We start from the raw sequence: 21,653 nt of genomic DNA on the forward strand, positions 1-21,653 counted from the left end.
TAGTTTGTGAATTACATTTATTATTAAATACACAAATATAGTATCATCATTTAGAATTAAAAATGCTTTAGTCATGTGAAAATGCATCCGTTAACCATCTCCATAAGCGGGGACAGAGGTGTCTCTAAGCACCCAGCACCCCTGAACGCTATAACCTCCCCTAACGGCTTCCAAACGTTGTTACGTGGCAACAGAAGTGGAGAGAAAGCACCCATAATAGTTCCTGCTGTCCAGATGTCAGATGTTCATAAAAAGCAGGATAGCAACTAGCTACATATTCCCAGTTGCCCACAAGTCATCAGATTTGATCTTTGCCGTTCAAGTAAAATCAAATGCTGGTAACGTCTAACATCGGTTGTAACACTTTCACTTCTACGTGCGCAAAACTTGGGGTTAGCCGTATTAATGCCCACACGGGTTCAATTATTTTCAACTGTACCCTCAGGGAGATAAAGCAGGAGTCCTGTAAAATAGTTGTAAAGGCCTAAAAACCAAAAGAAAAGTTCACAATGTCTTCCTTGAGAGACGTGTATTTCTCTCCTCTGCAGAACCATAGGCTTCGTTCCACCTTAAAACCCCTGTCATCTATAAGTGCAGTGAAGTGTCATGCATTGTTTATATTACACACACACACACACATATATAGAATACAGTTGAGAAAAAAAAGTTAGTGCACCCTTTCAAACAATTCACCTTTTGCAACCTCACAGACTGAAATTTAAATTGATAAAAAAAATCTTACCCGTCTACACAGAAAAACGATATACATGTATAAAAGTCCTGTATAGCAGCTAGTTTGGTTTTGAGAACTCATGGCTGACAGTTAGCGCAGCAGAGCATGTTTAAATGCTCCCTCTGTGTATGGGGGTGCCGAGAGAGACACCCCAGTCCCCCTCACACACACACGCACACAGACGACAGATGTAAAGCCTTCTCGCTCTCCAGACCCTGAGGCACACTGGTTTGGTCCTAGAGGAACGTGACTAAACTCATTGGGAGTCTACTGCACTGCACGGCAAGAGTAAAACAGAAAACACAAAATTCGTTAAAGCGACAAAACGGCTTTGTTAAATTAAGTCTCCAACTTCAGTTGTTCAGTCTGTCTGATGAACATTTCACATTAAAAACGCCGTGACTCCGATGGACAACGCTGTCGTTGTGCGCTGCCTTCAACCCCGTCTCAAGGACATCACATCATCATGTTACAGTAGCGTGTCAGAGAGATTCTGTTGTTGATTTACCTTACAGCAAGTTTTTAGAATAACCTACATTTTTTTGTTTCCTTTCCATGCAAATCTGGCACTTTGTCATAATTATTTTAAGAAATTAAACTAAAACTTGATATTTCATAAAAAGGCAGGAAATTCCTTACTTCTACCTTCAAAATCCAGAGTTTGAATAAATATAGGAATCTGGAACCCAGTATCGTCTGTTATCCGTCGGCATCAATTAAACCAAAGGATTTTCTGACATTTATCAGTTCCTTGCCCAATTCACTACTCCAAGCAAGCAGTGGCCTACTCGATTGCAGAAAGTGTTAAATAAAATCTCACAAATAGCAGGCGTAATAAAAATCACTAGTAGCCCAATAGTTTCTCTAATATCAACTTGTGAGCAGGGAGATCCATTTTGCAGCCCGGGTCATAAACCAGACAGCCTCTTCCTCTGCAGATATACACTCTTCCTCTGCAGATCTGCCTCTTTCTCTGCAGATCTGCCTCTTCCTCTGCAGATCTGCCTCTTCCTGAGGCAGGCAGAGCCTCCCAGCCTCTCAAAGTGGATATTTCCACATGAACTTTCAGACTATATTACTGTTATATACCATATTGTTAGATACTGTTAAGCTACAACTATTTGTGGCTATAACTGCAAGTAAGTAACACTTCTCAAAGGAAGTATTTTGTAAAGAAACCTACCATTTGAAGAAGAAAAAAACATTAAAAAAAGGGTGAAAAACGCAAACAACTCACGCTTGACCAACAGGGCGTTGCCACGGCAACCGCGCAAATACGAACACGCATCCGTCTCATAGACATCGCCTTCATGGCTGTTACCTGGACAACCAAAACAAGCGCTGGCTATCTTTAGTTTTCTTTTCTATGCTCAAAACAACCAGTAATAGCTGTCACAACTGTAAGGCGCGCAAAAATGACTTGCAAGCTCGTAGGGCTAGTTTCAGAGAGACTTCCCCATGAAATAAAATGCATAAATTGCAGCATGTGAGAAAGAAAAGGGGAGGGGCAAGAGCTTGGAGACAATCGGCTGGTTTCGTATTGCATAACGTGGCTGTTCTCCTGGACTAGTCCAGGACAGCCTCTGCCCTCGTCAGTGGTCAGTCCTTCACATCTGACAGCCAGGCTGGGGGAGGGAGGGAGGCCTGGAGCTCCTCAGGCGAAGTACATGGTCCTCAGAGTGTCCTGGTGGATTAGAACGGCCTTGGCCAGGGCCTGGGGGTCACGCCCGTTACTCTGCCCTGAGACGTGGCTGCCCTCCGCACTGGGGGAGGAGAGGAGGAGGGAGAGAGAGAGCAGGAGAGAGAAGAGGAGAGAGAGGAGGAGAGAGAGGAGGAGAGAGAGAGGAGAGAGGAAGAGGAGAGAGGAGGAGAGAGAGAGGAGAGAGGAGGAGAGAGAGGAGGAGAGAGAGAGGAGAGAGGAAGAGGAGAGAGGAGGAGAGAGAGAGCAGGAGAGAGAGAGGAGGAGAGAGTAGGAGAGGAGGAGAGAGGAGGAGAGAGAGGAGGAGAGAGGAAGAGGAGAGAGGAGGAGAGAGGAAGAGGAGAGAGGAGGAGAGAGAGAGCAGGAGAGAGAGAGGAGGAGAGAGAGAGGAGGAGAGAGGAGGAGAGAGAGGAGAGAGGAAGAGGAGAGAGGAGGAAAGACAGAGCAGGAGAGAGGAAGAGAAGAGAGGAGGAGGAAAGAGAGAGGAGGAGAGAGAGGAGGAGAAAGGAAGAGGAGGAGAGAGAGGAGGAGAGAGAGAGGAGGAGAGAGGAAGAGAAGAGAGGAGGAGGAAAGAGAGAGGAGGAAAGAGAGGAGGAGAGAGAGAGGAGAGAGGAAGAGGAGAGAGGAGGAAAGAGAGAGAGAGGAGGAGAGAGAGGAGGAGAGAGAGAGGAGAGAGAGAGGAGAGAGGAAGAGAGAGAGCAGGAGAGAGAGGAGGAGAGAGAGGAGGAGAGAGAGAGGAGAGAGGAAGAGAGAGAGAGCAGGAGAGAGAGGAGGAGAGAGAGGAGGAGAGAGAGGAGGAGAGAGAGAGGAGAGAGGAAGAGAAGAGAGGAGGAAAGAGAGAGCAGGAGAGAGGAAGAGAAGAGAGGAGGAGGAAAGAGAGAGGAGGAAAGAGAGAGGAGGAGAAAGGAAGAGGAGGAGGAGAGAGAGGAGGAGAGAGAGAGGAGGAGAGAGGAAGAGAAGAGAGGAGGAGGAAAGAGGAGGAGAGAGAGAGGAGAGAGGAAGAGGAGAGAGGAGGAAAGAGAGAGAGAGAGGAGGAGAGAGAGGAGGAGAGAGAGAGGAGAGAGGAAGAGGAGAGAGGAGGAAAGAGAGAGCAGGAGAGAGGAAGAGAAGAGAGGAGGAGGAAAGAGAGAGGAGGAAAGAGAGAGGAGGAGAAAGGAAGAGGAGGAGGAGAGAAAGGAGGAGAGAGAAATCCAAAAGTTGTCAATCCTACTTCAATATCTACCCCCCTCTCCTGCTGGCTCCTTGTCCACCAGGTGGTAACTATCTACCCCCCCTCACCTGTCGTGCTCCTTGTCCACCAGGTGGTAACTATCTACCCCCCCCCCTCACCTGTCGTGCTCCTTGTCCACCAGGTAGTAACTATCTACCCCCCCCCTCACCTGTCGTGCTCCTTGTCCACCAGGTGGTAACTATCTACCCCCCCCCCCTCACCTGTCGTGCTCCTTGTCCACCAGGTGGTAACTATCTACCCCCCCCCCTCACCTGTCGTGCTCCTTGTCCACCAGGTGGTAACTATCTACCCCCTCACCTGTCGTGCTTCTTGTCCACCAGGTGGTAACTATCTACCCCCCCTCACCTGTCGTGCTCCTTGTCCACCAGGTGGTAACTATCTACCCCCCCCCCCTCACCTGTCGTGCTCCTTGTCCACCAGGTGGTAACTATCTACCCCCCCCCCCCCCCCTCACCTGTCGTGCTCCTTGTCCACCAGGTGGTAACTATCTACCCACCCCCCCCTCACCTGTCGTGCTCCTTGTCCACCAGGTGGTAACTATCTACCCCCCCCCCCTCACCTGTCGTGCTCCTTGTCCACCAGGTGGTAACTATCTACCCCCCCCCCCCTCACCTGTCGTGCTCCTTGTCCACCAGGTGGTAACTATCTACCCCCTCACCTGTCGTGCTTCTTGTCCACCAGGTGGTAACTATCTACCCCCCCTCACCTGTCGTGCTCCTTGTCCACCAGGTGGTAACTATCTACCCCCCCCCCCCTCACCTGTCGTGCTCCTTGTCCACCAGGTGGTAACTATCTACCCCCCCCCCCTCACCTGTCGTGCTCCATGTCCACCAGGTGGTAACTATCTACCCCCTCACCTGTCGTGCTCCTTGTCCACCAGGTAGTAACTATCTACCCCCCCCCTCACCTGTCGTGCTCCTTGTCCACCAGGTGGTAACTATCTACCCCCCCTCACCTGTCGTGCTCCTTGTCCACCAGGTGGTAACTATCTACCCCCCCCCCCTCACCTGTCGTGCTCCTTGTCCACCAGGTGGTAACTATCTACCCCCCCCCCCTCACCTGTCGTGCTCCTTGTCCACCAGGTAGTAACTATCTACCCCCCCCCTCACCTGTCGTGCTCCTTGTCCACCAGGTAGTAACTATCTACCCCCTCACCTGTCGTGCTCCTAGTCCACCAGGTGGTAACTATCTACCCCCCCCCCCCTCACCTGTCGTGCTCCTTGTCCACCAGGTGGTAGCGGGCGCGGAAGGCCACCAGGTGGGCGTAGTAGGCTGGCGCAGGGATGGAGACTGAGCGCGTGCAGCGTACGTAGGTGTGGCACAGCTGGTAGGTGAGCAGCTGGAACTCATCAGCCGTGAAGCAGTTGTCGTCCCAGAGGACGTGGTAGTGGGAGGGGCGACTGGTGCCCTGGGGGAGGGGGGGAGGGGCCATTACACCTTTGACATATTTATTAACACTACTTTACTTTAAATGATTTATTATTAGTATATTATTTATGTTATCATATCATTACTTACTCATATATATAATCCATGTATGAAAACATAATAGCAGGGCTTCCAACAGCACTTTGCAGTCAAGGCCTTGACACACGCCTGCTGCCTTAACTACCTTGTTTGTTTGTTTGTTTTTCTTCATGAGTGATATCCGCCTTATTACTCTATCCTGTTCTCCCTTTCATTCCTACGGCAGTCTCCCTTCTCTGCAGAACTTCGTCTTTTGACCCTAACTAACCTAACCCCCTAACCCCCCGGTCCGTCAGCAAACCTCACCCTACCACCTTGACTAAGAAATGTTCTGCAGGAAACTCTGAATTATAATGAATAAATACACACAGAATTTTAAAAAATCAGTTGCAGCGAGGGAGATGAAAGAGGCTGTGTTCAGTCCAGGTGTGAAGTACCTGTATCCCAGCGTGACTGCAGAGGTAGAAGTCAAACTCGTAGGGGTGGGTGATATCTGTGTCCACGGTGGTGCCGGCTGGGATGTTCCCACTGCGCCCCACCTGACAGAACACACACACACACACACTCTTTTAAAACTGTATTTTACTTTGACTTAACCAGAAAGCTCAACTGAGAACAGATTCTCATTTGCAACAAAGACCTGGAGGCAATCGACAGCCAGCAGTCAAATGCTCTAACCACTAAGCTACACCTCTCCCTGGGCAGGGAGCGCACAGGATCCCAGGTCCTGGTTCCTAGACTGCAGCAGGGAGACCCTGAGGGGACCTTCCCCAGAAGAGCCTCACCCTCTCGTTGCGGTCGGCACAGAACAGCCTGGTGTGGTGTCTCTTCTGCACCACGATGTAGGTGATGCCGGGCTGGTAGTCCTTCTCCAGACTGATGCAGGCCTCTCGGATCGCCAGCAGCTCATAGTACAGCACCTGCTCATGGACAAGAACCAGACAGGTGAACCACCCAAAGGAGAGAGATTAGAACATTATATAATAATAATTTAAATACAAATTGTAATGTTATTCAATAAGCAGACCCTTTTCTCCACAGTGACATAGTACTGCAGCTACGCTGTAAAGGGGATGCTGCTGTTTGAGCTTAAGACACCAACGACTCAAGAAACCTCAAGGGTTTACCAGAGAACTGTCTACATCCCTGTAGGTGTGTGGCGGTATTCTGTGCCGGAGAAGCCAGTCAGTAGCAGTGACAGACCTGTCGAGAGAGAGAGAGAGAGAGAGAGAGAGAGAGAGAGAGAGACAGAGACAGAGAGATAGAGAGAGAGCCAGTAACAGTGACACAGACCTGTCTGAACTGGCCCTCAGACACTCCGTCCCTGTAGAAGATGATCCTGGTGGGTTTGTAGCGGGTCGACTTGTAGAACTGGATCAGCAGCTCTTTCACCATGGAGGCCAGATCCTGGATGACCTCCTGCCTGGGCCTCTGGACCCGAACCGTGGCACAATACCGGCTGGGGTGGGCATCCATACTGCCTACCACCTGGAGGGAAGAAGAGAGAAGATCCTCTTTTGAATAAACTGAGAACAGATGATCACAAAATAACTCTCAGACTGTGTGTCGGCAGCAGAAGCCAGCAGGTTAGGAGGACTCACAGCAGCGATGGAGGGCTTCTTGCCGTCCCCAGCAGGAGGGTGGGTGACGTCGGCGCCCAGGAAGATGACAGGCTGCTGGAACACGGAGGGTCTGGATGGAGGAACAGAGAGACCATCAGAGAGACCATCAGAGAGACCGTCAGACACACCCAACACACAAACACCCTGTTGTCTGGAAGTCATGAAGACTCTGCCGGTGTCTCCAGTACCGTTGGTGAGGGAGCAGGATGTTGTTGATGCCCCCCAGCTTGACGTTGATCTTCAGGCAGAGGTTGGAGAGGGTCTGGGGGGAGGTCTTCACCACGTTCTTCACCTGGACACACTGGGTGGCCATGCCCAGGAGAGTGTCTCCCACACGCTTCACCTCCGCTGTGACGAGCAGAGACGAGGAGTTAAGATGGATTTCATTGAGTTTCATGAGTAAAGATAGTGAGGAAGAACCAACAAAGACAGATCTTCAAATCCAGTCATATGTCCAGTGGTTCAAAAAGATAATTTCCCCACGTCTTGTCCTTGGCTTGTTACAGGAAGGTCTGTTGTCCGTGTGAAGCCTACCGTAGACGGGGGTCTTTCCAGGCAGGATGACGATGATGAGCTGCAGGCCAGAGTAGGTGTTCTTCAGGTGTCTGAACATGGGCTCCACGCTGTCGGCCCCCTGGGCGTACTTACAGAAGCAGGGCTGGCCCTGGATGGGCATCCCAGCATCCTTGGAGATCTTACGCAGCTGGTCGGTGAAGCCCCTACAGAGAGGATGCAGGGAGAGAGGGAAAGGAGGGAGAGAGGGGTACAGGTAGACAGGAAGAGAGGGAGGGGTACAGGTAGAGGCAGGAAGAGAGAGGGGTACAGGTAGAGGCAGGAAGAGAGAGGAGGGAGAAAGGGGTACAGGTAGAGGCAGGAAGAGAGAGAGCGGAGGGAGAGAGGGGTACAGGTAGAGGCAGGAAGAGAGAGAGGAGGGAGAGGGGTACAGGTAGAGGCAGGAAGAGAGAGAGGAGGGAGAAAGAGACACACAGGTAGACACAGGAAGAGAGGGATGTGTTAAGAGTCATTTGCTTAGAGTAGACCTAAGAAAGATTGCCTGGGAAGGCCGTTATAACATGAAGGAGATGATTTAGGGTTAGGGTTGGTTATGGCCTGGTCGTTATGCAGGACGAGGGAGGTACTGCAGGGAACCTCTCAGCTGTCTTACTTGAGGATCTCCTCCCTGCACTGTCTCTGCGTGGCGAAGCAGGCGATGGCCCACATCTTGATCTCCACACCTGTGTGGAACTGCTTCCCCCTCATGTCCCACACCCCGTGGCTGGGCGTGGCCACAGTGCGGTTCTGCAACGACATCGCAGGGGTCATCTGCTGGGGCTGGCAATCACACACACACACACACACACAGGTTTGTTTTCTATCCAATTTGGGCTGGACTATTCAATTCCATTCAAAATTGTGTTCTCTAACCATTAACATTTAGCAGACACTCATATCCAGAGTGACTTACACTAAGTACAGACACTAACCCATAACTATTAATGTGAATTAATGAACCCTAAACCCCTCAAGAAGAAAAGAAGCAAAATAGTGATGGAAATAAAAGAGGATTAGAGAAAGAGTGCAAGTTAGAGACTGAGCCACATAAACATTCACACACACACCTACATCAGCACGCACGCACGCACGCACGCACCCACACCTACATCAGCATGCACACACACACACACACCTACATCAGTATGCGCACACACACACACACACACACACACACAGACAGACAGTGTGATGTTGCGTGATTTAAAGGGGCAGGTACCATAAAGTGTTCAGAGCTCACCCGCCCACCGTACTGCAGCAGGGGGGGGGGCAGCACGCGCCCGGTCACCTGGGCCATCTCATCACGCACGCGGAACTGGAACTCCTGAACAAACGGGTCTGCATCGTAGTTGGCGCTCCGCACCTGCAGGGGGGGGGGGGGGGAGGAGGGAAAGATATTAGGATGGAGAGTATAACCATCGTTAGAAAATGGTTCAAATAATGCTAGAGGCAATAATGTCTTCTAACAGTCTTGTTTTTCAATTGGAATTGGTCTCATCTGAAAGTCATTTCTCCTCCCTGCCTCCGGGGGGCGCTCACCAGTCTGCTGATCTCCTCTTGCCTGTCGGGGGCAGAGCGAGCCGTGGCTTTGATCATGGTGGAGGTCTGGTTGTCGGTCAGCTTCTTGATACAGCGCTGGCCCACAACAATGTTGCACACCTGAGGAGAAACACAGCAGGTGGTAAAGAGGGAGGGGCACCTGAGGAGAAACACAGCAGGTGGTAAAGAGGGGGGAGGGGCACCTGAGGAGAAACACAGCAGGTGGTAAAGAGGGAGGGGCACCTGAGGAGAAACACAGCAGGTGGTAAAGAGGGGGGAGGGGCACCTGAGGAGAAACACAGCAGGTGGTAAAGAGGGAGGGGCACCTGAGGAGAAACACAGCAGGTGGTAAAGAGGGAGGGGCACCTGAGGAGAAACACAGCAGGTGGTAAAGAGGGGGGGGGGGGGTTGTCAGGAATCTGAGAACAGTCAGACATTGTTAGCAATTGTGCTTCAAACTATTGTGGTTCCTTTCTGGTTCCTTAATCTTTCATTTAGAATTTTGGGGGAAAATATACTTTTTTATTATTATTTTATTCATGCTGCATTTATTGCACCTTCAGCTATTTTCCACCTGTTCACTCCTATTTGATTTATCTGACAACCTTGAAAACCACCACTTATCCTTTGTCATTAAGTAATCCATTTGAGTGCACAAAAAAAATCTTCAGTAATAATTAAGCTTCTTCTGTAAATCAACTGCTTATGGAACTGGAAGCCAGAGTACGTCTGGTTGCAGTGTTCCTCAGTCATCCAGTCCTCCAGTGTTCCTTTCAGTCAGTCAGTCAGTCATCCAGTTCATGTGTGACCGTGGCAACAAGCTAAATCAGACCTACAGGCTCTTAAGTAGCAGCCATGGTCTGATACATGAACACTCTGTTTATGTAGCAGACACTTCTATCCAAAGCGACGTACAAGGGGGAGATTTTAGCGTATGACTTCTTGCAGTCAAACATGCTAACCACTGAGCTGTACCAGTCTCCAGACTGGTGTGTGTGTGTGTGTGCAGGCGTAGTGACAGGCCTCACCTCCAGGGGCACGTAGGTGTGTGTGCAGGCGTGGTGACAGGCCTCACCTCCAGGGGCAGGTAGGTGTGTGTGTGTGTGGTGACAGGCCTCACCTCCAGGGGCAGGTAGGTGTGTGTGTGTGTGTGGTGACAGGCCTCACCTCCAGGGGCAGGTAGGTGTGTGTGTGGTGACAGGCCTCACCTCCAGGGGCAGGTAGGTGTGTGTGTGGTGACAGGCCTCACCTCCAGGGGCAGGTAGGTGTGTGTGTGGTGACAGGCCTCACCTCCAGGGGCAGGTAGGTGTGTGTGTGGTGACAGGCCTCACCTCCAGGGGCAGGTAGGTGTGTGTGTGGTGACAGGCCTCACCTCCAGGGGCAGGTAGGTGTGTGTGTGGTGACAGGCCTCACCTCCAGGGGCAGGTAGGTGTGTGTGTGGTGACAGGCCTCACCTCCAGGGGCAGGTAGGTGTGTGTGTGGTGACAGGCCTCACCTCCAGGGGCAGGTAGGTGTGTGTGTGGTGACAGGCCTCACCTCCAGGGGCAGGTAGGTGTGTGTGTGGTGACAGGCCTCACCTCCAGGGGCAGGTAGGTGTGTGTGTGTGGTGACAGGCCTCACCTCCAGGGGCAGGTAGGTGTGTGTGTGTGTGGTGACAGGCCTCACCTCCAGGGGCAGGTAGGTGTGTGTGTGTGTGGTGACAGGCCTCACCTCCAGGGGCAGGTAGGTGTGTGTGTGGTGACAGGCCTCACCTCCAGGGGCAGGTAGGTGTGTGTGTGTGGTGACAGGCCTCACCTCCAGGGGCAGGTAGGTGTGTGTGTGGTGACAGGCCTCACCTCCAGGGGCAGGTAGGTGTGTGTGTGGTGACAGGCCTCACCTCCAGGGGCAGGTAGGTGTGTGTGTGTGGTGACAGGCCTCACCTCCAGGGGCAGGTAGGTGTGTGTGTGTGTGGTGACAGGCCTCACCTCCAGGGGCAGGTAGGTGTGTGTGTGGTGACAGGCCTCACCTCCAGGGGCAGGTAGGTGTGTGTGTGGTGACAGGCCTCACCTCCAGGGGCAGGTAGGTGTGTGTGTGGTGACAGGCCTCACCTCCAGGGGCAGGTAGGTGTGCTTCTGCTCCTGGCCCACCTGCAGGCAGGGCAGGTGGGGGTATTTCAGCTGCAGGCTGTACTTCTCCTTAAAGTACTGAGCCACGGTCCTCTCTACTGTCTGACCACTCTCCAGCTGCAGGGGAAACCTGAGGGAAGATCACCAGGGTGAAGATCACCAGGTGGAGATCACCAGGTGAAGATCACCAGGGTGAAGATCACCAGGGTGAAGATCACCAGGTGGAGATCACCAGGTGGAGATCACCAGGGTGAAGATCACCAGGGTGAAGATCACCAGGTGGAGATCACCAGGGTGAAGATCACCAGGTGGAGATCACCAGGGTGAAGATCACCAGGGTGAAGATCACCAGGTGGAGATCACCAGGTGGAGATCACCAGGTGGAGATCACCAGGTGAAGATCACCAGGGTGAAGATCACCAGGTGGAGATCACCAGGTGGAGATCATCAGGTGGAGATCATCAGGTGGAGATCGGACTTGTTGCTCTATCTGAACTGCATCTTTGTGTCTGTGAGCTGTGTGCCTTCAGGCTTGCTGTGTTGTATTGCTGTGTTGTATTGCTGTGTTGTATTGCTGTGTTGTATTGCTGTGTTTGTGGTAAATATGTTTTTTTTTTGTGTGTACAGCATTTCAGTCAGCATAGGTTGTGTTTAATTTGTGCTTTATGAATACATGTGTATAGTATTATTGCATTTTACGTTTGGTGGCTGGCCGGACGTCGAGTCACGTTGCACACTCTGTACTTCCTGCGCATCGTCCCACAGTGTGTCACTTCCACCTTCAGACCTGAGCAGGAGGAGTTATCATGAGTTATCATTACTATCAGCCCCGAGCACTAGGAGTTATCATGAGTTATCATTACTATCAGCCCTGAGCACGAGGAGTTATCATGAGTTATCATTAATGGAAAGTCAACAACATTGCGACCAAAAACAACGAGACGTGCACGTTAATCCCAGTCCCTTGTCCTGGCGTTGGGACGACATCCACCTTTAATCTCTTTGGTGAACTTGACCCTGTGGGAGTCTGTGAGTGGGCGTGGCTGCTCGTCGATGTTGTGGATGTCCAGGACCTCACACATGAACTGGATGACGGGCTGGGCCTTGTAGAAGGCTGTGGCCGACACTGCAGAAGAAAGAAGACGAGAGAAGCATCAGGAACAGAGTAGGAGAAGAGGTGGACCACTGAGGACTGTTCAGAGGTCAGAGGATAGATCCAGAGTTTGGATGACAGGTCAAAGAGCGATCTGGGTCTACAGGTGCTACGACATCCAACAGGACTCACCATCGATGTTGAGCATCATCTTCCACATGGCCGGCCTCACGGACTGGTGGAAGCCAAACCAGACCTCCCTCCCCCCGCCCAGGGGGTGGTCGTAGCCCTCTGGGGAGGAGAAGAAGGAGCGCCCCACCGGAGTGTACCTGGGTGGGGGGAGGACAGGGGAGGGGGGAAGTTCATCCCATTATCACGATGATCAACCACTATTCAACATATTAGCCTATAAATCATTCCTAATTAAAACATTCAGGCTGCTCAAATTGGAATAGTGAAATTCAGATCCCCAAAATTCAAGCTCAAAATATTTGAGCGTAAAAAATTTGCTCCTCTAAGAGTGCTTTTCTGCTCCAAGTTTTTCAGTTCGAATTATTGGGATCTGAATTTCACCATCGAATTTGAGCAGCGTGAATTTCCGAAGCACAAATTTTTTGATCAAATTATGTATTTTCTTTACGTTTAAATAAATTCATATTTCAATTTTAAAGAGGTGAATTCAAAACCAACAAATCTAGTGGTGTTTAAATTGGGGGGGGGCTTACTTCATGGAGGGCAGGTGCCTGAGGACAACATCCACGGCATGGACAGGGTTGGTGCTGACAGGCTTGTCCATGTCCAGGGGCTCTGCCACACTGCGGCCGGTCAGGACCTCATGCAGCATGTGCCAACTCACCAGGGACACAAACTTGATGGAGACTTTGAAGGGGCGATCCTTCCCCCCCTCCCCCGGCAAGGTGACATCCAGATCCACCTGGACATTTGGGGAAACAGACAAGTTAAACACAGCACCACCCACTTCAGCAAAAATATGTAGTCATTCCTGCTCAGGTGAAACCAACAGGCTCATTAGTGACTCAGGACACATTATGGAGAAAGGAACACTGAGAGGTGTCTGGTAAAGTCTGTTCCTTGACTCTGAGGACCACTGTTAGAACTACTACATTCATTCATTACATTCAGTCATTTAGCAGACGCTATTATCCAGAGCGACTTACAGTAAGTACAGGGACATTCCCCCCGAGGCAAGTAGGGTGAAGTGCCTTGCCCAAGGACACAAAGTCATTTGGCACGGCTGGGAATCGAACTGGCAATCTTCAGATTACTAGCCCGCTTCCCTAACCGCTCAGCCACCTGACTCCCTCCTTCTACATACTTATGATCGTTGATCTTCTGCTGTACTTTCTATACGCACTGTATATCTGTCCATAGTAGGCTATGGTTAAAAGTGTGTGCAAAATGTTAAATGCAAAGCTCCAGTGTGTCTCACCCCTGCGGTAGCTACAGGCAGGGGGTTAGCTGTGTAGAGGCTCCTCTTCCCGTCGTAGACCGGCTTGCGATCCCCGAAGATGGTGACCTTGAAGTGCTGCACCATGGAGTCCACCACCTCCCTAAACAGCAGCAGAAGAGGAGAGACACGCTGCGTCAATCAGCCATGCTCCGCTACGTGAGAGGACAGGACTAGAGAACCCATTGTTAAACAAAACATGGAGTTTACGTGTGGTCATTCAAACAATAAAATAAATTCAACTATAAATAAACACACAACTGAAGCTTAGCGCAAGTTCAGGCGAGATCGATCCCTGCACTCGGGCACACACGATAATGTTCCACTATACCCACTCCCCCCGCTAACAACACTCTCTCCTTCCCTCTTTCCTATGCCGGGTTGTCATCTGGGTTCAGTATCGATTAGCGCTCTCGTCTGGCAATTAGCGGTGACAAATCTTCCTTGTAGCGGTCAGCCTATCACAATGATGCTGTACCTTTAAATACGATTCTCTCCCTGTTTGGTTTGTCCATGCTATCAAGTGTGCGACCCTCCACCTCCCTGTTGCCACCCTAACCCTTGTCTCTGTTCTTCGACTCCTTGGCTGGGTCGTCGGCTGCAGCCACCAGGGTCTGGACCCCGTGGGGGATTGTTCTTCGGATGTTGGGCAGGTGCCCTTTGATCTATCATTCCCCATGGGGTCTAAGCTTCAAACACTTGCAGTGCATTTATCATTCTGTAAATAAACATCCCTTTACTCATCCCAGGTCTCTCCTTATTGAACCGTCGTCGGAGACTTAATAAATGACATCCTATTCACGATGTCAACATCAGAAGGGCTACAAGTGTTTCCTGTTGCAGAGCAGAGAGAGGGCCTACCTGTTGACCCTGCGGGGACACTTCTCAGGCTTGATGTCCACCTCGTACAGGTAGACGTCCATCTTGGGGATGTCCACCTGGAAGCAGTTGGCCAGCAGCTTGATGGGCTTGCCCATGGTGCCATAGCCAGGCCGCCGGGGGACGGAGAACAGGGCCTGGGCCCCAACGACTCCTACACACGAGAGAGAGAGAGAGAGAGAGAGAGAGAGAGAGAGAAAGAGGGGGGGGGGGGGGGGGTGAGAGAGAGAGAGAGAGGGAGAGAGGGAGAACCGGGCCTTAAACCAGCGTGAAACACACGAAGAAGAGTGAGCTGTCCAGACAGAGAACACCACAGAGGAAGTGTTTTGTTTATCGTTGTGACAGGAGTCATTCCTTTTGCTATGAAAAGAGGCTGAAGAAGAGACTGAGGGAGAGGCTAACGGAGAGGCTGAGGAGAGGCTGAGGGAGAGGCTGAGGGAGAGGCTGAGGGAGAGGCCGAGGGAGAGGAGAGGCTGAGGAAGAGGCTGAGGAAGAGGCCGAGGGAGAGGCTGAGGAAGAGGCTGAGGGAGAGGCCGAGGGAGAGGCCGTCTGACAGGAAGGGTATGTTTCACACCTCTAACAGAGCTCTTTCGTGTAACCCGTGTTTGAAAAACCAAACAAACATGTCAGCACATAAGTTATGCACACACCACGATAGTAACGTACATCTAAAAACAGAAATAGCAGAACAAACAGGTATCAAATGAATGAACAAACACTCAAGTCACCGAATGATAACATGCTAAAGTTTCTGCCATACAAACAAATGGGATCGCTTTTTAAATTTAATTTAGGTGAATTTAAGGACAAATTATAATCTTTAAATTCATTGTCAAAGAGTAACAAGGTTTGACTGTAATGCTGTGATGAGATAACCACAGACTGAAACTGCTCTGTCCCTCTGTGAGTGGTGTTGTCATGGCAGCAGTACCCATGTGGTTGCCATTTCTCCATGGCAACCAAGTCAAGGAAAAACAGGTGTTGTCTAGATGTCTAATCTACACTACATGACCGCAAGCAGTGAACACCTGCTTGTCTCTTTCCAAAACCACAAACACTAATATGGAGCTGCTCCCCACTTTGCTTCCAGAAACACCTCCACTCTTCTGAGACAGCTTTCTAACTGACACTGGATTTGAAAGATTGATGCAGGATTTGCCTCCATTTGACCACAAAAGCATGGGAATACATCAGGTCAGAAACTGATGTTCAGACAACAGGCTTGTCTTGCAGGTGACATTCAAATTCCCCCTAAAGGTGTTTGGTGGAGCTGAGTGAAGGGACCTGTACCAGCCAGTCTATGTATTTCACATTGGTTTCCACAGGGGAAAGGGGGGGTCAATTCAGCCAATGTTGGTTGGTTTTGATATTGTACAATGTGGAAAAGAAACCTACGCCAGTTTCATAAAGAGAAGATCGAGAAGAAAGAAGGCTTCCCACCAGCGAGACAGAAATGAAGTAAAAGCAAGCGAGACCTACACACATCGCCTTCGTTTAGTCTAGAAATATTATTACTAAAGTATAGTGGGGATGAGAAGGTGTACTGTAGGTATAGCTCAGTGGTTAGAGCACTTGACTGCAGAGGATCCCCCATATCGTACGTCGCTTTGGATAAAGAGTCTGCTAAATATGTAGGCTACACTTTATTTTTAGTAGTATATGTACACATCTGACAGTGTTAAATCATAGCTTAGCCTACTTTTCTCATACAGCTAGCTAACGTTGCCAACAAACTTGTTAAACTAACGAGAACATGTGACCTGTCTAGATTCGTAGTTAAAACAAACGTACCTGAAGTTCCGATTTCCATTCATGAGGTCTCTGTCCGGATAGAGCCCGGCGCCCAGTCTTCAAATGTCCGCTACAAGTTTTACAGGGGTGTTGTCGATTACCTACTGATGTGTGACCGGCCCGCTTGAGGTCTACTACACCACCACTAAAGAACCTGCACTGCTGCAGGACGTGAGTTGTCAACCGACACAAGCTGAACAACGTGGCCCCTTCCAATCGTTCCTATGACCTCTAGTTGTAGACAACTACAAACTAAAACTATACTCAAAGTAGACTCCTTAATATAAAATATAAAATTATCAAAGTAGTCTGATTAGCCAATGTAACTAGATAGCTAGGTAGCTAATCTGGGAACATATGTCTACAACTCGCTAGCTTTGCATACTCAATGGTTCAAAAATCCGATGTGGATACTAACAAATGTGACTATATTGCAGATTTGTAAATTAATAAGTTGACTGCTGTTAAAACACCAAGACGCGATGTCGCCGGTACAGTAGTTAGCTTAGCAACTGCACCCGGTCAGCAGGGTGAATGAAATGATCATTTCCGGTTGATTGCTTCCAAATCTTTTCAAAGTAAAGGTCATGGGCTAAAACAGACGTTTTATTATTTGAAAAGTAGGTCTACACTTTTCACCCCAAAAAAATGTGTCAGGAAGGTAAGAGGAATCAGAATGTGTAACTAATAATATTGTTGCACAGGACAGTGGTAGCAGATGTAGAGTGGGCAAAAGGAAAAATTATGTTGTAAAACCACACCCGCCCGGAGTTCAGACCTGGGTAGTTGAGAATGTCCTCCATTCAGAAGTAACAAACAGGCTGGTGTGTGTGAAAAACATTACATTTTTAGACCTGAACCAAACTGAACACTAAAGCGTTTGCCCCTTCAACCCCCATGGGACTGGATGGGACTGGACTGGATGGGACTGGACTGGATTCATGAAAGTGAAGAAATACAAGTATCCCACAAATCAGGTAGCTGTTGTACTAGTAGGCTTACAGGTTGTCTAATATTAAAGCATTACCACAGCTAATTGTCTTATCTATACCTGTAGGGTAAGCATAAGTATGTTTCCATTTATAATGCAACCGGTGAAAAAAAGACTATTTGGCAGTCTTTTTAGCGTCATGTTGGATTTCGATCAGACAGATTGAGATAACAGACGTAGTTTAGCTCTACAGTTGAAAGTCCCATTTCTGTTATCACCAAATATCAACACACATGGAAAGCCGCGTGTCCAATAATATGACTTATTCGGAACTAACTGTTTAATGTGTAACATCGCATAGGTGTGGGAGGCGTTTACTTGAAGCCTCCAGTGGGAATCATGTTAAACGGAAACAGTTGGACATTCAGATGGTGAGGCTGGAATACTTTAGTGGCCCCTTAACTCAGAGGTAGAAATGGACTCAGCAAGGTGAGAGGAATCAGAAATATGTTATAATACTGGCAGGCTTATTGTCTAGGTATGATGCCGCTAAATGTTCAGACTTTTACTGAAGTAGAAACCCAGTACTGTAAATGACTTATCCTTTTAACTCGAGTATGATATCCATAATGTATCCACTACTGAGAATACATTATTAAATCATAATAATATGTAGTCGTATTGGCTAGTCTTCGTGTTGGGCTTGGCGTTTGCTCTTATTTTGAAGGGATATTGCACTTTTGGCAGCAATTCCATTTTTGTTCTACTACCCGAACGGCCAAATCCAACAGGAAAGAAAAGTCAACTGACCTATAGATCCGTGTCAGTGTTATGAAGTCTTAGCCTACTATTGTCAAATGTGGTTGCTTACCTAAATTTGTAATTTATAAAAAAGAATTAAGGGTATGTACATTTTCATAAATGATTCAGACTAGGACATTTATCAACACTTCTAGAAGTACCACACTCCCGTCTACAGATGGCCCTTCGGCCGATCTGACAGTGCGCGGAATAATCAAATTTCAATGAGGAAGATGTTCCGGAAGCTTACCAGTATCAAACTTCTGGTGATGGTCAAACAGCAACTGTGTGAAAGTAATACCAGAGCCTGTTTAAGGAGAGCCTGTCCACTACCTATTGAGCCCCATTGTACCGAATTTTGTTGCAGTTCCACCAGAGTTCCACTGGGAGTGATCGCGGTCGAGTGCAAAATGAATGGGAGTCTATGGAGCTAAACGGCTAAATTTGTCTCTTTCGCCTGATTGTCATTGATAAATCTCAGATTTGATTATAGTTTTTGCATGTTCAACATGGATTACAGGTCAAAAGTTGAATGAACGAGTACTTATGTCCTTTTGATTTCTTACAGGGTAAGTCGTTGTTGCCCATAACACGCTAGCATTCTGCTAACGAATGTTGATTGGTTAGTGAAGGACTGACTACGACCAGAGATCCCGCTTGATGGCATCCGAAGCAGAACCAGAATGTCAGAGCATTAGCAACATTAGCAACAACATTAGCAAACCAAAACTCTTTCTAGCATGTGTATTGACAGGGAGAGCCTCACCTGTCAGCTGTGTTGTCGATGCCTCGAGAGTAAAGTGGAAGTAACCAGAGCTTGCCGTCAAGCAGTAGCGCTGGTCATACGATGTGTATGATGTCAATGCCATTTTCAAATGCTTTTTAGAACAGAAAAGCGACTTTAAAAAAATCTAACACCCAGTGGTGTGTATATTTTTTGCCTCCCGTTTCGATTTCAGAATTCAAATTACTAGACAAAAAATCATATCCTGAGAAAAGTGGATTTTGAGGGGTATAGCTCCATAGACCTCCATTCATTCTGCACTCGACCGTTAGCGCCCTCATATGGAACTTGAGTGGAACTGCAACCAGTTCAGAACCCGGAAGTTTCCCGAGAGTGGGAGTTCTCTCTTTATTATACATTCTCTGGTAATACCAGTATGTATGTTTGAATTCTGAATTCGAAAGGGGAGGCAAAAAAAAAATAAAATTTAAGTCGCCTTTCTATAAAAAAAAAAAAACATTTGAAAATGGCATTGACGTCATACACAACGTACAACCAGAGCTACTGCTTGACGGCAAGCTCTGGTTACTTCCACTTTTCTCTCGAGGCATCGACAACACAGCTGACAGGTTAGGCTCTCCTGTCAATACACATGCTAGAAATAGTTTTGGCTTGCTAATGTTGTTGCTAATGTTGCTAATGCTCTGACATTCTGGTTCTGCTTCGGATGCCATCAAGCGGGATCTCTGGTCGTAGTCAGTCCTTCACTAACCAATCAGCATTCGTTAGCAGAATGCTAGCGTGTTATGGGCCACAACGACTTACCATGTAAGAAATCGAAAGGACATAAGTACTCGTTCATTCAACTTTTGACTTGTAATCTATGTTGAACATGCAAAAACTACAATCAAATCTGAGATTTATCAACAACAATCAGGCGAAAGAGACAAATGTAGCCGTTTAGCTCCATAGACTCCCATTCATTTTGCACTCGACCACAATCACTCCCAATGGAACTATGGTGGAACTGCAACAAAATTCGGTACAATGGGGCTTAATAGGGAGTGGGCAGGCTCTCCTTAAACAGGCTCTGGTAATACATTTATTAATGTCTAGTGGACGTTATATCAAAACCGATTTAACTTTACAAAAAAAAGAAAAAGAAAGGACGTTTTTGACGTGTACATTTGCCCTCATTCCCCTGTCAATACAGAATGGAGAAGTTGATTAACTGTTTCAGTAAAAAACCAGAAGCAGTGGCCAGGTTGATCTGTTTCCCGTGGGCGGGTGGCGGCTCCATCCACTATGCACGCTGGGGGCTCAAACTGAACAGCTCCATTGAAGGTAGGCTGCCAAATGTCACTATGGCTACTTTGATCATGGTGTCTCCAGAACTGTCTGCAGTAGGGCAAAACTGTACACTTGAAAACTTTTGGTAATGAACATTTTGCATGACAATGAAGAACAGCCTACACTGAACTTCTACCCGCCACCTAGCCTACGCTACGTGTCATAGTAGGCAAAAAAAATAAAAATAAGGAAGAAGTACTTGAATTATGCTGTTAATCATGGCGGCCTTTATATATATCTATGGTGTTAATGACCTTCGAACCCCATGTCACAGTGTTTTCAGTGACACTTCCTGGTAGGGAGGACCGAAACAAAGAGGCCTTCTTTCAGAACATGCAGCAGATTGTGGATGAAGTCATCACCGTGTTGCTTCCTGTGCTGAAGGAAAAGCCATTTGCCCTCTTTGGCCACAGGTATGAGTAAAAATAGCACCCCTTGGTTTTGAACACGATTGATCCACCTACATGCTCCTAAAGCATGCATGTTAAAAGTCCTCTCTGCACATGTAGCTGCATCTGAAAGTTTCATGATCCCACTTTGTACCCTGTTAGTTTTGGTGCCACGACCACTTTTGCTGTAGCTGAGACCCTAAAGAGAGTTCACAATCTGGAACCAGTTCACATCTTCCTGTCTGGTGCCTCTGCGCCATATGTGAGTATCGACAATAAAAGACCCATGCAACTCAAATCTCACACAGGCAACTATATACATGCAACTACATCCAGGCAACTATATACATGCAACTACATCCAGGCAACTATATACATGTAACTATATACATGCAACTACATCCAGGCAACTATAGACATGCAACTACATCCAGGCAACTATAGACATGCAACTACATCCAGGCAACTTTATGCAGACAACTATGTGTTCATTTCTAGTCCGAGGCTCGTATCAGCGCCCCAAAGAGAAGTGATCTTTCAGATGGGGACTTCATGCACTGGATGATGATTGTGGGCGGGACTCCCCCTGAGCTGCTGGCTAACCCTGAGATGCTCAAACACTTCCTGCTTCCTCTGAAGGCCGACCTGCGGCTGCTGGACAACTACAGGTGGGCTCTGTGACCTCATGTTCAGACCATTACCCCCATGTTACATGAGCACACCTCTTCTGCTGTACTGTCTTGCACATTGCACAATCAATCTTAAACTTCATACTGTGATTTTTTATTGTCAGTTCTTCTATTTTCTATTCATGGCTTTTACTATAGCACCACCTATCAAAGCAAATTCCTTGTGTGTGCTATAACCCGGATTGTGATTCTGATGTGTTGTCTGTGTGATGTAACAGACCTGTTGTAAAAACACAGCAGCTGAGTACTTCCTGTGTTCCAGGTGTGACAGGCCTGCCAGCCCTCTCCTCTCTTGTCCAATCACATGCTTCGATGGGAAGCAGGATACTCCTCATGACTTGCAAGGTGAGAGCTTTGGTGCTTGTTAGTTTTTTACTCGTATTTATGCTGTCACACAGTGCTGTCAAAATATGGATGTACCGAATGAATAGTTTTACAACTTCAGTTGTGAGGTGGGGTTGGATTTACAGTATTAAAACCAATCTGTGTTGAGAGAACTCAACACATTTTGGAAACATTTGTTTGCGAAGTTACTTTAGTGCTTGATTAAACACAAATGTATATATTGCTTAATTGTTTTTCTCATATGT

The 21,653-nt window shown here is 48.3% G+C and overlaps 3 protein-coding genes across 12 annotated transcripts in view; 2 read left to right on the forward strand and 1 right to left on the reverse strand.

Annotated features, from left to right (window-relative positions):
* Window positions 1-18,219, reverse strand: LOC124466736 (protein argonaute-3-like). Of its 5 annotated transcripts, none has more exons than XM_047018547.1 (19): window positions 18,162-18,219; window positions 14,371-14,542; window positions 13,492-13,612; window positions 12,767-12,975; window positions 12,234-12,370; window positions 11,940-12,074; window positions 11,648-11,735; window positions 10,931-11,078; window positions 8,844-8,963; window positions 8,524-8,667; window positions 7,918-8,084; window positions 7,287-7,471; window positions 6,941-7,100; window positions 6,732-6,822; window positions 6,424-6,618; window positions 5,916-6,050; window positions 5,568-5,669; window positions 4,872-5,071; window positions 1-2,496 (listed from the first exon to the last, which is right to left on the reverse strand). In XM_047018547.1, exons 2-19 carry the CDS (start codon window positions 14,484-14,486, stop codon window positions 2,388-2,390), a joined length of 2,562 nt encoding a protein of 853 aa, XP_046874503.1. In that variant the 5' UTR covers window positions 14,487-14,542; window positions 18,162-18,219; the 3' UTR covers window positions 1-2,387. The 5 variants fall into 5 exon arrangements, with proteins under 5 accessions (XP_046874503.1, XP_046874502.1, XP_046874500.1 ...); XM_047018546.1 differs by lacking the exon at window positions 18,162-18,219 and adding an exon at window positions 16,180-16,704 and having other exon boundaries at window positions 7,918-8,051; window positions 8,545-8,667; XM_047018544.1 differs by lacking the exon at window positions 18,162-18,219 and adding an exon at window positions 16,180-16,704 and having other exon boundaries at window positions 8,545-8,667.
* The window catches only part of sema4ab (sema domain, immunoglobulin domain (Ig), transmembrane domain (TM) and short cytoplasmic domain, (semaphorin) 4Ab), a 58,126-nt gene that overhangs the window by 4,494 nt on the left and 31,979 nt on the right, over window positions 1-21,653 (forward strand). The window lies entirely within an intron of this gene.
* olah (oleoyl-ACP hydrolase) overlaps window positions 16,801-21,653 on the forward strand; it is a 5,333-nt gene continuing 480 nt past the window's right edge. The window contains exons 1-7 of one of the 6 annotated variants that reach the window (XM_047018567.1): window positions 16,801-17,156; window positions 17,472-17,599; window positions 19,849-19,979; window positions 20,260-20,398; window positions 20,537-20,636; window positions 20,873-21,042; window positions 21,326-21,408. In XM_047018567.1, coding sequence (XP_046874523.1) covers window positions 17,586-17,599; window positions 19,849-19,979; window positions 20,260-20,398; window positions 20,537-20,636; window positions 20,873-21,042; window positions 21,326-21,408 — 637 coding nt within the window. In that variant the 5' untranslated portion in view covers window positions 16,801-17,156; window positions 17,472-17,585. Of the gene's footprint in view, window positions 17,157-17,471; window positions 17,600-17,831; window positions 18,014-18,042; window positions 18,206-19,205; window positions 19,265-19,565; window positions 19,729-19,848; window positions 19,980-20,259; window positions 20,399-20,536; window positions 20,637-20,872; window positions 21,043-21,325; window positions 21,409-21,653 lie in introns of those variants that run through there. The other 5 variants (XM_047018568.1, XM_047018572.1, XM_047018569.1 and 2 more) reach the window with 5 other exon arrangements.

The sequence above is a fragment of the Hypomesus transpacificus genome, chromosome 4, assembly GCF_021917145.1.
Source record: "Hypomesus transpacificus isolate Combined female chromosome 4, fHypTra1, whole genome shotgun sequence".
NCBI classification, from domain to species: Eukaryota; Metazoa; Chordata; class Actinopteri; order Osmeriformes; family Osmeridae; genus Hypomesus; species Hypomesus transpacificus.

What these genes read in the sequence shown, in the direction of transcription:
- LOC124466736 (XM_047018543.1), bottom strand. An exon ending in AAGAGGAGATCAGCAGACTG is followed by an intron (nt 8,668 to 8,843) that starts GTGAGCGCCCCC and finishes CCCCCCCTGCAG; the next exon opens with GTGCGGAGCGCCAACTACGA. An exon ending in TGCAGGGAGGAGATCCTCAA is followed by an intron (nt 7,472 to 7,917) that starts GTAAGACAGCTG and finishes TCCTCTCTGTAG; the next exon opens with GGGCTTCACCGACCAGCTGC.